We start from the raw sequence: 14459 nt of genomic DNA, 5'->3' as shown, positions 1-14459 counted from the left end.
CAGCTTCTGTGAGCCAGGAACTGGGATGAGGTGTGCCCAGGTCCTTGGCTGCAGGTTCATCTTGAGGCTCAACAGGAGACCTGCTTCCGAGCTGCTTGTGTGACTGTGGGCAGATTTTGTTCCCTGAGAGCCTCAGCTTCTTGCTGCATGCTGGCTGGACAGAGACATCTTTCAATTCCTGGTTGTGTGACCCTCCCCACAGGACAGCTCACAGCATGGCCAGAGCAGATGTGAACAAGAGGGCAAACAAGAAGGAAGCAGAGGCTTTTTCCACCTTTGCTCAGAAATTCTTCCTGTCACCATATTCTGTTCATAGAAGGGCATCGCTGGCTCCAGTCCACATGCACAGGAGGGGACAGTACAGAGCCCTTGTTTTGGCAGGTGGCAGCCATGGTGGGAAGCTGCTATATACTTGTGGGTAGGATGTCCATTACTCAGAGTGTTTTTGAGAAGTCCATTCCTGCCCATCACCAGCTGGGAGCAATGCCCTGGCACTCTGTTCCAAATGTCCATCTGGCATCATGACCTCAGTGACAGGCCTGGGTCCATGTGGCCTCCTGGTGGGAAATGTTCTCTTCTGTGGTTGAAGTGGCCTGGACCCTGACCCCACACAGAGTCCCCAAGAGCTGACCTGTGCCTCTCCTGTCCTCCCAAAATGACGTGTCCTGTGGGGCAGCCCACTCGATAGCATGTGCAGGGGAATGTCTTGGGGTGACCCAGATGGTACTTCCTGCATATGGGGAGAGTTTTCCCCATTTTCAGCATCAGCAAAATATGTTGTCCCTGATTAGTCCAGTTAGGGCCACCCTGGGCTGTGGTTACTCAAGGGGCAAATGGCAGGACTGGAAGTGGATCATGAGTGACCTGACCTACAGAACACAGAGTTCCCTCAACCTATGAAGATGATGCGTCGTACCCCCACAGCTGTGCTGTGACTGGAGCTTCTGCTTAAGGTGTTAAGATGGCCATGATGACCCGGCGGTGGGGGAGATGTAGGGCACAGACAGGCAGAGACAAAGATGGGGCAAGACAGACAGGGAGAGGCGCAGAGACCCTGAGTGTGGAGGGCAGGTGGGTGAGAGACAGAAAGGCAGGAAAATGACAGTGGAGTGATCCAGAATGTCGATGGCCAGCCCCGGAGTGTGCCCTTGAGGTTGCACACGGAGGCGCCGATTCCACTTCTCTGCCTCCTTTAGTCAATCTGTCCGCTTTAGTCAGCTCAGTTGTTCCTCGGGGCTGCCCCACCTAAGGTAAGTCTCATGCCATAGGTAGAGCCCCAAGTCTAGCTGAGCCCATTCCCTGGGGACTGTGGATCTAGGCTCCTTCCGGGCTCATGGCCCTGGAGTGGCAAGTAGATGTGTCCCAGACTGCCCCTCTTCTCTTAGGGTCAGCCAGCAGCCCCTCTCCTCCCTCTTCTTGTTTGACCCCCCTCCCCACCTCCTCTGCAAACTTTCCGTGTTCTTTGGGCTTTTGGAAAGTCTCAACACAGTGAAAGTCACAAACCTCCCACAGGGACAAGCAGGCAAGAGTGGGCTACAGAGAGAAGAGGGGAAAGAAAAGCAGAACTACAATCCTATATAACCCATGCAAGTACACACAGCTGAGGAAGTGAGGCAGGAACATGACACAGCCACTGTGGAAGACAGCATGGCAGCCCTCACAAAATTAGCATGGATTTGCCATTAACCTAGCAATCCCCTAGGGAAATCCACAGGAAAGAAGGGAGGAGTGATTCACACACCAGCATTTGCAGCAGGTGTGCAATTTCGCAATGGAGAAACACCCTGTGATGTCCACAGACGGCAGACGATGGCTCAGCCTCCATGGACTTGATGCAAGCTGAAATAAGCCTGCACAAAAGGACAAATACTGAGGTTCAAGTATCGCATGAGACACACACTAAAAATTATTTGTGGCTTACCTGCCTTGTGGTTTTTTTTTTTTTTTCCGCAGTGCTGGGGATGGAACTCAAACACACTAGACAAGCATTCTACCACTGAGCCCCACCCCGAGTTCACGTTTAATCAGGCTCCTCGTGTCTTGTCTGGCCCTTACGTGGAAGGTCTACTGCTCCTTCTAGCCCTGTAGGTCTCTGTGTCCAGATCCTCCCCTCCAGTCACTCCTGTCCCTTCTCCTGCTCTGTCACCTACGTGGTCCTTGCAGGCTGAGATGTCCCAGCTCCTGCATCTGTCTGCTTATCTGTTATCTGTTTTCTGTTCTGAGATTCAGCCTCCATGAGCACAGGGACCTGTGTCTGCTCTATCCCCAGCGCCTAGCCCAGGCCTGGTACGTAGAAGGTACCTAAAAGGCACTTAACTAATATTTGCTGGAAGGCGACAGGGCTGCCTCTCTGGAGGGGCAGTCTAGACTGTCAGGGGGCTGCTGTGGGCTTGCTAATTCTGCCCCCACCCCCACTCCACGCTGGTGACTGACCAGTCTCCTCTGAGGCCCCACAGGCCCAGCCTCCCATCCACTCATTGCACAGCAGCCCCGTTTTCATGGCAACGGCAACCCGAGGTCACAGCGCTAGAAAACAGAGGACGCTTCCTTCCTAGACCGCCACTACTGAGCCAGAGTCTGATTTTCATTACAGCCAAAACAGTGGTTTTGCATAACGCTACATATATTAATACCTAACATGTCTGCATTTATTTGGTTAAAATTCATGAATTCAAGTCAAAATAAAAAGTGCTGATGGCCGAAGTTTTTCAATCTCTTAAAATGTTCTTGGTTTTGTTGTTTTAAGCCAGTCCCTCTCCTTGGCAACTACTTGCTTTTAATCCCATAATTAATGGGAGGCGAAAGGGAAGCTCCCAGGGGCCCCAGCCAGCCACAGAGCTGGGGGCTAGCTCCCCACAGAGGAGGTGGAAGAGCAGGTGGGGACCCCCCGACCCCGCTCCTGGCCTCCACCTCACTGTGTGACTCAGAACATGCCATGTGCCACTCTGAGCCTGTTTTCTCAGGTAGAGAAAGGACATCTGACTCCAAAATACCACCACATAGCTAAGGTTTGCTGAGGTTCAGCTTCCCCAGGCTCTGGGTTGGCAGGACTCATGGTCACTGTTCCTGGGCTGGTATGGTGTAAAGGGGAACTTGGTCCGAAAACAGACAATGATGTTGGGGAGGAAGGATGGGTACAGAAAGAGAAGTGGGAGTCACGGGACAAAAGGGTGCACCCACCCAAGCTACTGGGAAGGCTTTCTAGAGGAAGTGGGAAGTTACATTCAAACCAAGCCCTGAAAGGCTGTTAGCCAGGGGATAAAGAAGGGAACGTGTGAGGCTCAGTGGTAGGCCCAGGTCCTGCAGGACCCGGGGACAGACTCATGTCTCAGGGCCATGAGAGTCAGTTTGGGACAGAGTTGGGACAGGGTGAAACAGACACTCAACCAAGGGTCGGACTTGCTGGGACCCCCATGGCGGGTCACATCCACAGGTGGGTCTGGATGCAATGGGTGGGGTCCAGGCACACTGGTCCCTCTCCTCACTGGTGTGGAAGGAGCTCCGAGCTTCTCTGGGGACCCAGAAGCTGCTATTGTTCACATTGTCACTTTGGCCAACAAATGTGTGGTAGGGAGGGAGGCAAAGAGTGCCTGTGGTCCCTGGCTTCTCAGAAGCTGGTCCCGCATGCCTGCCTCTGCCGGCTCCAGATTGAGACAACAGGAAATGTAGCCAAATACCAAGTGCTGTGGGGGCACCTAGGGCAGCTGTGGGGAGGCTTGGAGCCAGGAGTAAAGGCTGGGCTGGAGTGAGAGCTGAAAGCTGGGCATGTGACAGTCCACAGAGACCAAAAGAAGGCTGGCAAGGCCGGAGCAATGCAGCCCAGGAGAGGCTGGTTTAGGGCCCTACAGAGAATGAGGAGGCCGTGGTAGCCCCGAGACCCTGGGAGAAAAGAGAGGCTCCAGGAAGGAAGGAATGGCCCTAGTGACAGTCTTCTCCATAGGGCCTGGTGGAGTGTGCCTCGTTGGCGTGGGAGGGGAGGACCGTGAGATACTGGAGAGGAGCTCGGGGTGGGGAAGTGGAGCTCTGGTGGGCCCACATCCTGGCCCACATCCTGACCCACCTGGTAAGGGGGTGATAGTGGCAGGTAGATGGACTGCCTAGGCTCTAGGGAAGCTGCCAGTCACTTGTGTACTTCTGAACACCTCACCCAAGGTTTGCACCTTGCTCAGCAGAAGGCCCTACTCTGGGGCCTCAATGTCGGGGCTCTGCCATCCCATGTTGGGCTCTCCTGTGTCTGTATCTACCATTCCCTCCTCCTCTGTTTGCTTCCCATCCCATCAACACATCAGACTTCCAGAATTGGCCAATTATTCAGTCTCAGATCCAGCCTGAGCAGTCACCATAGCCTGGTGCACCAGTCTAAAGCTAGGCAGTAGTGTGGGGGTGTTGCTGTGGCCATTTGCAACTCAACCCTCCTCAGCCAGAGAGCCAGAGCCTCCTATACCCGTTTATTCTCCATCATTCCTTCCTTTCTCCACCATCTTCCCACCTATCATTCACTCACCCATCCATCTACCCGTCCATCCATCCATCCACCCACTCACCCACTTATCCATCTATCTAACCATCCTCCCACCCATTCATCCATCTATCCATCCACCCATCCATCCACTCACCCACCCATCCATCCATCCACCCACTCACCCACTTATCCATCTACCCATCCATCCTTCCACCCACACATCCATCCATCCACCCACCCATCCATCCACTCACCCACCCATCCATCCATCCACCCACTCATCTACCCACTTACCCATTCATCCATCTACCCGTCCACCCACCCATCCATCCATCCACTCACCCACCCATCCACGTATCTACCCATCCATCCTTCCACCCACTCATCCATCCATCCACCCACCCATCCATCCACTCACCCACCCATCCACCTATCTACCCATCCATCCATCCACCCACTCATCTACCTACTTACCCATTCATCCATCTACCCGTCCATCTACCCATCCACCCATCCATCCACTCATCCATCCAATTATTCATTCATTCATTCATCCATCCACCCAACCACCCATACATCCACTTACCCACTCATCCACCTATTTACCCATCCATCCACTTACCCACCCATCCACCTATCTACCCATCCATCCATCCACCCACTCATCTACCCACTTACCCATTCATCCATCTATCCATCTATCTACCCATCCATCCATCCAGGCTCTGCCTGTGGGCTCCTGCCCCATTTGGCCCACAGTTGGAGCTCCCAGTTTTGTGAAGGAGTCAGACTTGGAAGTATTTCCTACCAGTCATTGTGATCTTGGCAAGATATAACACTTGAAACTCAGACTCTAAACATATAAAAGGGCCCACACTCATCCTCAGTCTCCTTAAAGCCTGTGGCAAGGGAACTCAAGGGGCAGCGGGGCAGGTGGGAGAGTGGGGCTGGAAGAGTGGCTGGAATGAGGTGGGGATGGAATGGGAGGGTCAGGACTTTATCTCAGGGTGATGCGAGGCAAGGTAGTCAGAGGGCCTGCTGGGGACAGGGTGCTAGCCCTAGCACTGGGAGAACTAAAAGAAGATCATCACAATCCATGGCCATCCAGGGTGATAAAGACTAAGCAGGCATTGGCCAGGGGAGGATGGTAAAGGACGTTCTTATGAGATGCAGGCTTGGCCATGGACCAATGTCCTTGGAGGCAGAGGGAGGAGTCAAGCCACACCCAAGGTTCTGGGGACAATGTGCCTTCCAAGGCTGAGGGCGCAGGAGGAACAGGGATGTAGCGGAAGGGCAGAGCTGGTAGGAGGCCCCTGCAGAGCATTCGAAGGGGGCATCCTGCAGGCCTGCTGTGAGGCACTGGGAGATAGCGGCTGGAGATGCAAGGCTTGCACCTAGCAAGCCTGAATCCTATGTCCAGGGGGTCTGCACATGGACTCAGGGCCAGGCCTGCTCTGTAGAAGGCTTTGCTTTGCCTCAGCTTCCTCATTTGTGAGATGGGGGTAAGGTTCATCTCTACCCAGCCAGGTAGTCCAGGAGCTGGGCCAGGCCTGCTCAGACCCACAGTGTCATGTGTTTGTGTCCACACCCCCCCACATCACACCCATATTGCACATACATACGCATATACATGCAAACTCATGTTGCACACACATGCCTGCACACATACAGAGATCCACGTTGCACACAAATATGTGCACACATACACACAGACCCTCAATTGCACACATACCCATGTCTCAGCCCCCATAACTGTCCTCAAAGTGAAGCAGTTGCCCAAAGTAAAAAAAAAAAAAAAAGCATTTAAATGGACCCAGATAGCTGCACAGGTTCAGACAGGAAACTCAGGTGTTTTGGGTAGCACTATAGTCAGCTGGGAGTGCCCACCCCAGCATTGGCCTTTCCACTCAGTGCCGGGCAGGGCCCCAGACAGCTGCACTGAGTTCTGCTGTTTCCAAGAGCTGCATCAGCACCAGGAAACAGGCTCACAGAGCTGAGACATGGAAAGTGAGGGCACACAGACCAAGGGTTGCAAAGGGGCAAGGGCAGGGTGGAAGTGGGAGGGTCTCAGGTCATCGCTGCCTCCAGGGTGGGCAAGGCATTAAAAAGGGCAGTGCCATGCTAGAGGCTACACCTGCTGTCTTGGTGTCCCCTGACCCTACAGGACCCCGGTCCTGGTCAGTCCCTGGGAAAAGAAAAAGGCCACACAATGGGGATAGGGATCCCCACAGGAGGCTGGTGTCTGCCTGGGCTCTCCAGCCACCAATGTGGCTGTTCCTGTTCTCCCAACCTTCTGGCAGCCAGTCTCTTGGGGCTCTCAGCCTCCTGGTGAAGGGTAGGGATGAAAGCCATCTCTCCAGGGAGCTTAGCTCAAGGTGAGAATCCTGGGTCTTGATGCCCAGTGCTCACTCTCTCCTCCTAGCAGGCACTCAACTGTTTTTCTGGGCTTTCTCTCCCTTTCCTACTCTCAGACCATGATGCAAGGATTGCCCTTCTGGAAGCCTGAGTGAGCACAGAATTCGGGACTGATTAATCCCATCACAGCGTCTCCATAGTGCATACCCTGAGTGAGGCTGAGCACACGTCCCCACACCTGCCCCCAGGACTGCCAGACTGCGAGGTGCTGGACACGCCCGAGCCTGGGGCTGCTTGTGGCCTCTGTCAAAGAAGGGACGCAATAGCAGAAGCAGCAGAGCCAAAAGGTGGAGAGACAGTGACACAGCCAGAGCCCTTGATCCAGCTACACCTGAAGTGAACCCCAACTTTGCACTTTTTAAAAACTTGACTCTCGAAGTTATTTCCTTTCTTTCCCTTCTCTTCTTTCTTCTCTCCCTTCTTTTTCTTGTGCTCTTCCTCTTTCTTTTGTCCTTTGCAGCATTACTGACAAAACCAGTAATGTAAATTCAGGAACCAGTGGCAAAAGTAGGTGGATTCATTTCCTGAGTGACCCCTCAGCTTAGATCTTACCCACCCCCAGAGCCAAGAGCCAGGCCCTGCTGCCTCCCCAGCCCTACATACTCTAGCCTCCAGAGGATCCTGACTGAGGGCATTTCTGACAAAAATACCACCCCTCCTTGGGAAAAGTTCCAGCTTGACACCCACCCCTCAAGGGAAAAAAGAGCAGAGAGACACACAGAGAAATTCCTAAATCAGCTTCTGGGGTTTTATTCAAAACAACGCTGGCAGCGGCTGTCGAGTGGTTTCTCTATGCCTGGACCTTCCGGCATAGCCAGCAGGGACCAGCGCCATCAGCAGCTAGGAAGGAAATTCATTCGCATCATAGAAACTGTACAGTGGCTGGGAGTGCTATAGTCACAGGAGCAGAGCCTGGCCAGGGACTTCCTGAAGGAGGTGGCCTCTGCCTCCTCCCCAGGCCCCAGCTTGGCCCTGGCTCTGCCAGGAACACTGATTATTGCACAAAGACAAAAAGAGTATGTGTGTCTGGGCTAAACAGCGGCTTCTAAGACCCCAAGCCCTTACACAGCGCAGCAAAGGGGGCTGGAGAGGTGGCCCTGGAAGCAGTGGGCCCCAGGGAGCGTTGAGGGTGGGGAAGGAGACAGGCAGACAAGCTGATACTGGGCTTGATTTGTTCTCCTCCAAGGGGCTGCCTTGGTCAGAAAGCAGGTGCAGAGGTGAGGAAGAGGCCAGGGAGACTACCACCCTATCTGGCCTCATGCCCCTCTCTGCAAATGTCCCGGTGTCCGCCAGCCTCCATTCACAGAGCCCTGCAAACAAACTAGAGTGTTGGCACCTGGTCCCCATTCTCCTCACAGCCAGGCCCATGTGGACTGGGGAAGTTTGTGCTTTGGTGATGGAAATGCATGGACTGAGGCCACAGCCCCAGGCCACAGGGTTAAGGAGAGGGAGGGACAATTTGCCCACCCCTTACCCATTGTGACTCATCCTGGCCAGCAACTCACAGCTTCCCTAGTCCCTGGTCACCCACGGGAACAAGAGAAAAATGCCCGGGATAAGCATTTGGGGCCCTCAGGAAACATGCAAAGCTTCTCTGCTTGCTCTTCCTGCCTTCTTTGTACACTTGCTCTGCCTGACCACGCCTATGTGCAGGCCTGTGCCTTTACCCAGATGGTTCTCCCCAATTTGTCTCCCCAGTTTCTGGAATCACACAGTTCAGGGTAAACATACAGAGACACACCTGGACATGATCTCTGCTTAGCTACTCAGAGCAAGGTGACACAGGCCACCCTGCAGATTAAACAAGATGATGGATGCTGGACCCAGAAAATGAAGGCTGCCGGACAGCACCAGAGACAATCTCCAGGAAGCCCAAAGGGCTCAGGCCAGCCCAGCCCTGGTTGCCAAACTGGCTGACTGTACACTGGGTCTTCTGAGTCACCCTCCTTTCGAACAAGTGCCCTTGTGCATAGTCCAGGTGTTCAGACTCTGGCTTCACAAGTGCCTCAGCTTCTTTGCTGCCAGAGCCCTGAGGGATGCTGGGTGGCTGCTTCACTTCCCAGTTTCCCCAGGTTTAGAGTGGGTCTGTTAACATTTGCCTGCCCCTCACCACCTCAGCACTAAGGAACACGGCTTTGCACCCAATGACACCCATACCATTCACTTTCTCCTCACTCCACCACACTGCCCAACCCAAGGGCACTTTGCCAGCCAAGAAGACCCCAGTCTATCCACAAAGCCAACGGCTCACCACCCAAGTTCTGGGAAGTCAAGGTTCAGGGTAAGAACCAAGGCAACACTTGGAGGAGAGCGAAGGTGAAGACTCTGGTGATTGCTGAAGTCTGGCGTTTCCCATGCTCCCCACCCTTCTGCTGTATCTGTGGACCACTGCTACCAACATGCCTCAATCTTCTTTCAACTGACTTTAAATCCAGCCACACTTTAAACTTGGGCTGGACCTAAGCAGTATGCCTGTGAAGTCATGGGTTCAATGCATTACATTTTTCTAATAAATACTGAAATAAATGTGTAACTATTCAAATTTTTAAGGACACCTGTCCTGAACCTGTTTGGGAAACACTGCTACAGGAAAACCTGTGACCTGCAGTTTAGGGACTGTGAGACAGAGACTCAGGCAGACAGGGAATGGGAGGATGTGGGTCTCCAGGTGAGGAGACCTGGAGCTGGAGGCTGGAGGCTGGCAGAGCTGGGGTAAAGAGGCTGGTCCTAGGGCTGGGTAGCTGCTTATAATACCCCTGCTGAATATCCTGTTGATCTGCCACACCCCTTAAGTGCACTGGGGCAGAGGCAGAGTGGTTCAGGATGGGGCAACCACCATCCCTAGGAATGACTGCAGCTCAGGACCCACACTCAGGGTAAAAGAAGTAAGTCCCCATACAAATGACTTTCAGAGCCCAGGTGCACCTGCGTGGACCAGGACAGCACCCGTGACCCTGGGAGTACACCATGCCTGGTCCAATCTCCCTTCTCCTGTCCCCTCTCCTCCTATTCCTACTTGTGGTCTTTCTGGGGGGGGAGAACACTCCCCCAATACTCACTGAGGTCAAGACTTCTCCTGGTGCCAGAACTCATACCCAGTCTTGAAGCTGCTCTCTCCCAGCCCCTGTTCTAAGAATACAATTACTCACCCCTGATTTTTCTAAAGAAAACATCTAACTGGTTAACTAAGAGAGTCTGTGTGCTCTGGCGTGTCTACAAGACTTCACAACAAACGAGACGGTTCAGAGGGACAAGACAGACACCCCAACACATGGGTGGCGGTGGGGGACATTAGCAGCGTCTCTTCTTTAAAGGGGAAAAAAAAATGTGCACCCTGAATTGCACCTCTTCTCCTGGGCCTGTCTCCGGGCCACCGGCCTCTGAGCCCTGTGCATCCTCTAAAACTCCTCACAACCCTGGGAGACACCCCCAAACTGCAGCTGGCGTGAGTATCTGCCCTGGGCAGGCTTGGGTGCTAAGCAGCAAAGGCCCTGGCCTGCACCCCCAACGTTAGCACTTTCTGGAAGTCATAAGCTCTCAGTAAAAAAAATAAATAAATATATGTGTCTGTCTCTCTCTCTGCACATATGTAGGTATATGCACTGGAAGGACCACCACCCTGACCACGGGGCCTCGCCTGGGCCTCGGCTAACCCAGCCCCTCCTCCATCCCCGGCTCAGCGGGCTGGCTGGCGGGCCCCGCTCGCTCCCAGGTGTGGACAAAGTATTGCTGTCTGCTCCCTGGCTCCTGAGGTAAAAGAAGGTGCGACGGGGCGGGCGGACGGACAGCGGGCGTCCTGCGGTCCGCGGCCCCTGCGGCCCCTCATCTCTTCCTCTTGCTCGCGGCGTCGGCCGACTCCAGCTCCCCGGGGGGCGGCTGCGGCTCGGGAGAGGCGGGCGGGGCCTGGCCGGCCGGGTCCTTGCTGCGGTCCGCGGCCCACGAGGGGCTCCGGGCCAGGCCGCGCGTCGGGGCGGCGATGGCGCGCAGGCGGCCGGGCCCCGCGGCCAGGCTGCTGGTGCTGCTGAACTTCCGGGCGGGCGGGAGGCCGGGCGGCGGCGGCGCGGGCGGCGGGCAGAAGAGCGACGTGAGCGACAGGCTGCTGAGCGTCTCCGAGTGCTCGCTGCCCGCGCCGCCGCCCGCGCCGCCGCGGCCCTCCTCGTCCGAGGGGTCCATGGAGTCGTGGTGCGTGCAGCCCGGGCTGGTGGAGCCCCCGCTGCTGTGGCTGCGCTGGTGCGCGCGCAGCCCGCGCAGGCTGAACAGGCCGCGGCCCCGCAGGCTCAGGCGGCGCCGCGCCGACGGCGACAGGCCCGCGCGGGGACCCGGCCCCCGCCCCGGCGGCCCCAAGGCGCGCCGCGGACTGTCGCTCAGGGTCAGGCTGTCCTCCAGCGTGGTCTGCAGGCTGCCCGCCGAGCTGCTGGGGCTGGCGTCCAGCGACGTGTCACTCACGGTGGCCTGTGGGGAGGGAAAAGGGAATAGGGCCACCTGAGTGCCCTCCAGCACACACACACCACGCTCTTTCCCAGCTCCCTGGTGACCGGTCTCCCTGGGCACCAAACTTCCAGGCTTCCACTGCTCAGAAACTAGAGTCTCAGGGCCTTCCTTCTGCTGCATCTGAGCTTGGGGGATCTGGTGGCAGTCACCACAGAGGCCTCAGGCTCCCTGTCCCTCAGCCCCTCCCTCTGGACAGTCCCTCCTTGGGGATCCCCCAATCCCCACTGGCATGGTCCCTCCTGGGCCTGTGCCCTGGCTGCCCCCAGTCCTTGTCTTAGGAAACCTCCCAGCTTCCTGTGCCAGGTACCATCCCCACCACCAGCACATGTCGGCTACCCAACAGACCATACTTCCTAGGCATTGCTTGAGTTTATCATTTCTCCTCCACCCCAGCCCTGCACATTCTAAACACTGAATTGTCATCCCTGGGAGGCAGGGAATTTGTAATCTTGCTTAGGGAGTAGCACACAGCCCAACACAGAGCTTGGGGGTCAGCCATCTCTGAGTGAATGAATGAATGATAGCAAGAGCACCTGCCAGCCTTGTCCCCACCACTGCATGGGATCGGGAGCAGCCCCCTTCTCACAACCCACAGAAAAGAGCTGCGTGACAGCAGAGCCTTTGCTCTGTGCTCCGTGCCCTCTGTGCCCAGGTGGTATAAGGGCTGTGGCCAACCAACCCAATAGAGGGGACCCTGCAGCTGACATCTCCTTCCTGTCCCCAGATCTACCCCTCTACACATCTCTAGTAATCAAGCCCCCACCACACCCACCCAGAGTGTCCAAGGCATCCTCCCCAACCCCCAGCACCATGTCACCTGGCAACATCCTCCAGGTGTCCCGTCCGTCTTTCCTCCCTCAAGCTGGTGCCCATCGACCTCTCCAGGCTCCCACCATCTGGGTCCCCCTCTCTGTGCCTACAGGGACCTGAGCTGCTGACGCTGGTCCTGCTCATCTTATCAGCCCCTGGTGCCACCTCCCCCAAGTTCCAACACTCCCCCACACAACTTCCCAAACTCCCCCTGCACAGTTGTGCCCTACACCTTTGGTAGGGCCCTTCCCCTTCCCAACTTGGCCTTCAGACATGACTAATGCCCCATGAGGACCTCTCTGCAGAGCCCAGGAGGTACCCATACCTGCCGGAGGAGGGTGCAGTTGACACTTGGTGACCTCAGAGATGCCCAGGAGCCCTGCAGGGCGATCTTGGGAAGGTTCCCTGCGCCCATGCCCTTCTCCTGCCCTTTCTGGCTGGCAGACACAGCAGGGTGGAAGAACTCAGCGGGCATGGGCAGGAGGGGGCTGGAGGCATCGGGGGAGAAGGGACTTGAGGATGCTGCAGGGAGAAGGAGACAGAGCTGGGGTGGGCTTAGGTGAGCACATCCGTGGAGGGAGGCCACTAAGCGTGCCTGACACACGGGCTGTTAGCCTCAGTTTTCCCACCATGAGAGCAAGAGAAAAATACTGAGGCAGCTAGTGTGATTCCTGGAAGGACAGGCGCTGAGCCAAAGCACTATTTTCATAGTCAAGCAGATGGGGCTCAGGGACTACCCTCTGGGTCTCTTTCTCTGGAAAGGGACAGATGTCCACTCCAAGGGGAGGAGAGAAGGCTGCGAGAATAAGAAGTTACAGAGCTCCTAGCCCAGTACCAGGTATACTAGGATTAGTCATCCCTCAGGCCCTGACATTCCACGGGGCCTGCCCAGGCCTGGAGACACCTCTAAGGAGGTAGGGAAGAGTAGGGTTCCTGCGCTGGTTGGGCAAAGCTGACTGAAGCTGCCAGTTAGGCCTGGTTAGCTCCATGGAGACAGAGAAGGGAAGGATGAGGCCAGGGCAGAGCTTGGGGCTGCTGGGGAAGGGCCAGCAGCAGCCTCTGCCACGGTTCCTTCTGCACCTTGTAGGATAAGAACGGGACATGAGGTTGGGGACCTGTAAGTAGGTATTCCGGATGGGTGTTGGGGTCGGAGATTCTATTCCGTGTTGCCTTGGTATTGAAAGAGAACGTAAATAAATGGTTAACTAAAGGATACAGGATTCCACTGACCAGAGTGGCTCTGGGGTCAAACCCTGTGCCTAGTCTTTGGATTCAGGAAGTCTGGGGTCTTGGCACTTCAGTCACCATGTCCAGCAGAGAGGCAGTGGCTCTAGGGACAGTCTTTGGAAAAGCCATCCCACCCTAGCTCCTGGGAGCGAATGTCTCAGAAGAGTACCTGAGGTGGGCTTGGCGACTTGGGGGTCCCTCTTCTGCTGGGCTCCTCTCCCCTTACTCGCTCCCAGGGAGTCATCCTCCAAGAGGATGAAAGCCAAAGAGGAGCCCAGATAACAGGCAGGCCAACTCAGTCCCCTGTCCATGTGCCCACAGTCCAGCCACAGGCCCAACGTACAGACTACCCTCAGAGGATGCAGGGAGTAGAGCCGAAAGATAAATGTCAGGATGTTTTACAAAGCGGCTGTTAAAGATACCAGGCTTTCTGTTGTTTAGCATCACCTTGTGTGAAGATCTGGGGGATAAATGCCCCTCAAATTCAGTTCTAAAAAACACTTCAATATTCTGGCAGCTTTCCTTCTGCTTAACAGTGAGCTGATTTTCTCTTTTCACCACAGCTCTTAGGAAGCTCAGCATGAAGCTCCCCTTACCCCAAGCCTCGGTTATTATTATGTCACCTCTCTGTATTAGTTGGCTCTTACTCTTTTATCATTATTACATCAGACCTCAGAGTCTATCTCTTATTGCCAGATATCCATCTGGTTCCTTCTGGACTAAATACAATAGTCTGGGCAAAAATATCTAGGAAAATTCTCAATCACTGCCCCTGAAGCAGGTGCCCAAGACCCAGGATTGGGAAAGCACTGGAGCTCCTGCCCCTCACCTTGGCTGCTCTCATGCTTCAACCAGGACCGGACAGGGTTGAATGGGATAGCCTCCATCTCACAGAGGAAGCTCTCTGGGTCCGAAGAGACGGCCGTGTTGGACAATGGGAAGAAGCATTCGCCCAGGTCCCCCACCTGCATGGGCTCAGGTGTGTCCGGCTCACCCTACAGGAAAGGGAAGTAGAAGAGACGGAGAGGAAGGGGCCGAGACTGAGTACACACCC

At 55.4% G+C, this 14459-nt stretch overlaps 1 protein-coding gene across 1 annotated transcript in view; it reads right to left on the bottom strand.

Annotated features, from left to right (window-relative positions):
• Window positions 1-7603: 7603 nt before the first annotated feature.
• The window catches only part of Cacna1i (calcium voltage-gated channel subunit alpha1 I), a 103074-nt gene continuing 96218 nt past the window's right edge, over window positions 7604-14459 (bottom strand). Inside the window, exons 35-37 of the mRNA XM_074084532.1 lie at window positions 14235-14400; window positions 12504-12700; window positions 7604-11329 (exon numbers count right to left, since the gene is read on the bottom strand). Coding sequence (XP_073940633.1) covers window positions 10700-11329; window positions 12504-12700; window positions 14235-14400 — 993 coding nt within the window. The 3' untranslated portion in view covers window positions 7604-10699. The remainder of the gene's footprint in view (window positions 11330-12503; window positions 12701-14234; window positions 14401-14459) is intronic.

Source organism: Castor canadensis, chromosome 8 (assembly GCF_047511655.1).
Source record: "Castor canadensis chromosome 8, mCasCan1.hap1v2, whole genome shotgun sequence".
Lineage (NCBI taxonomy): Eukaryota > Metazoa > Chordata > Mammalia > Rodentia > Castoridae > Castor > Castor canadensis.
This window is presented reverse-complemented; position numbering and strand designations above follow the sequence as displayed.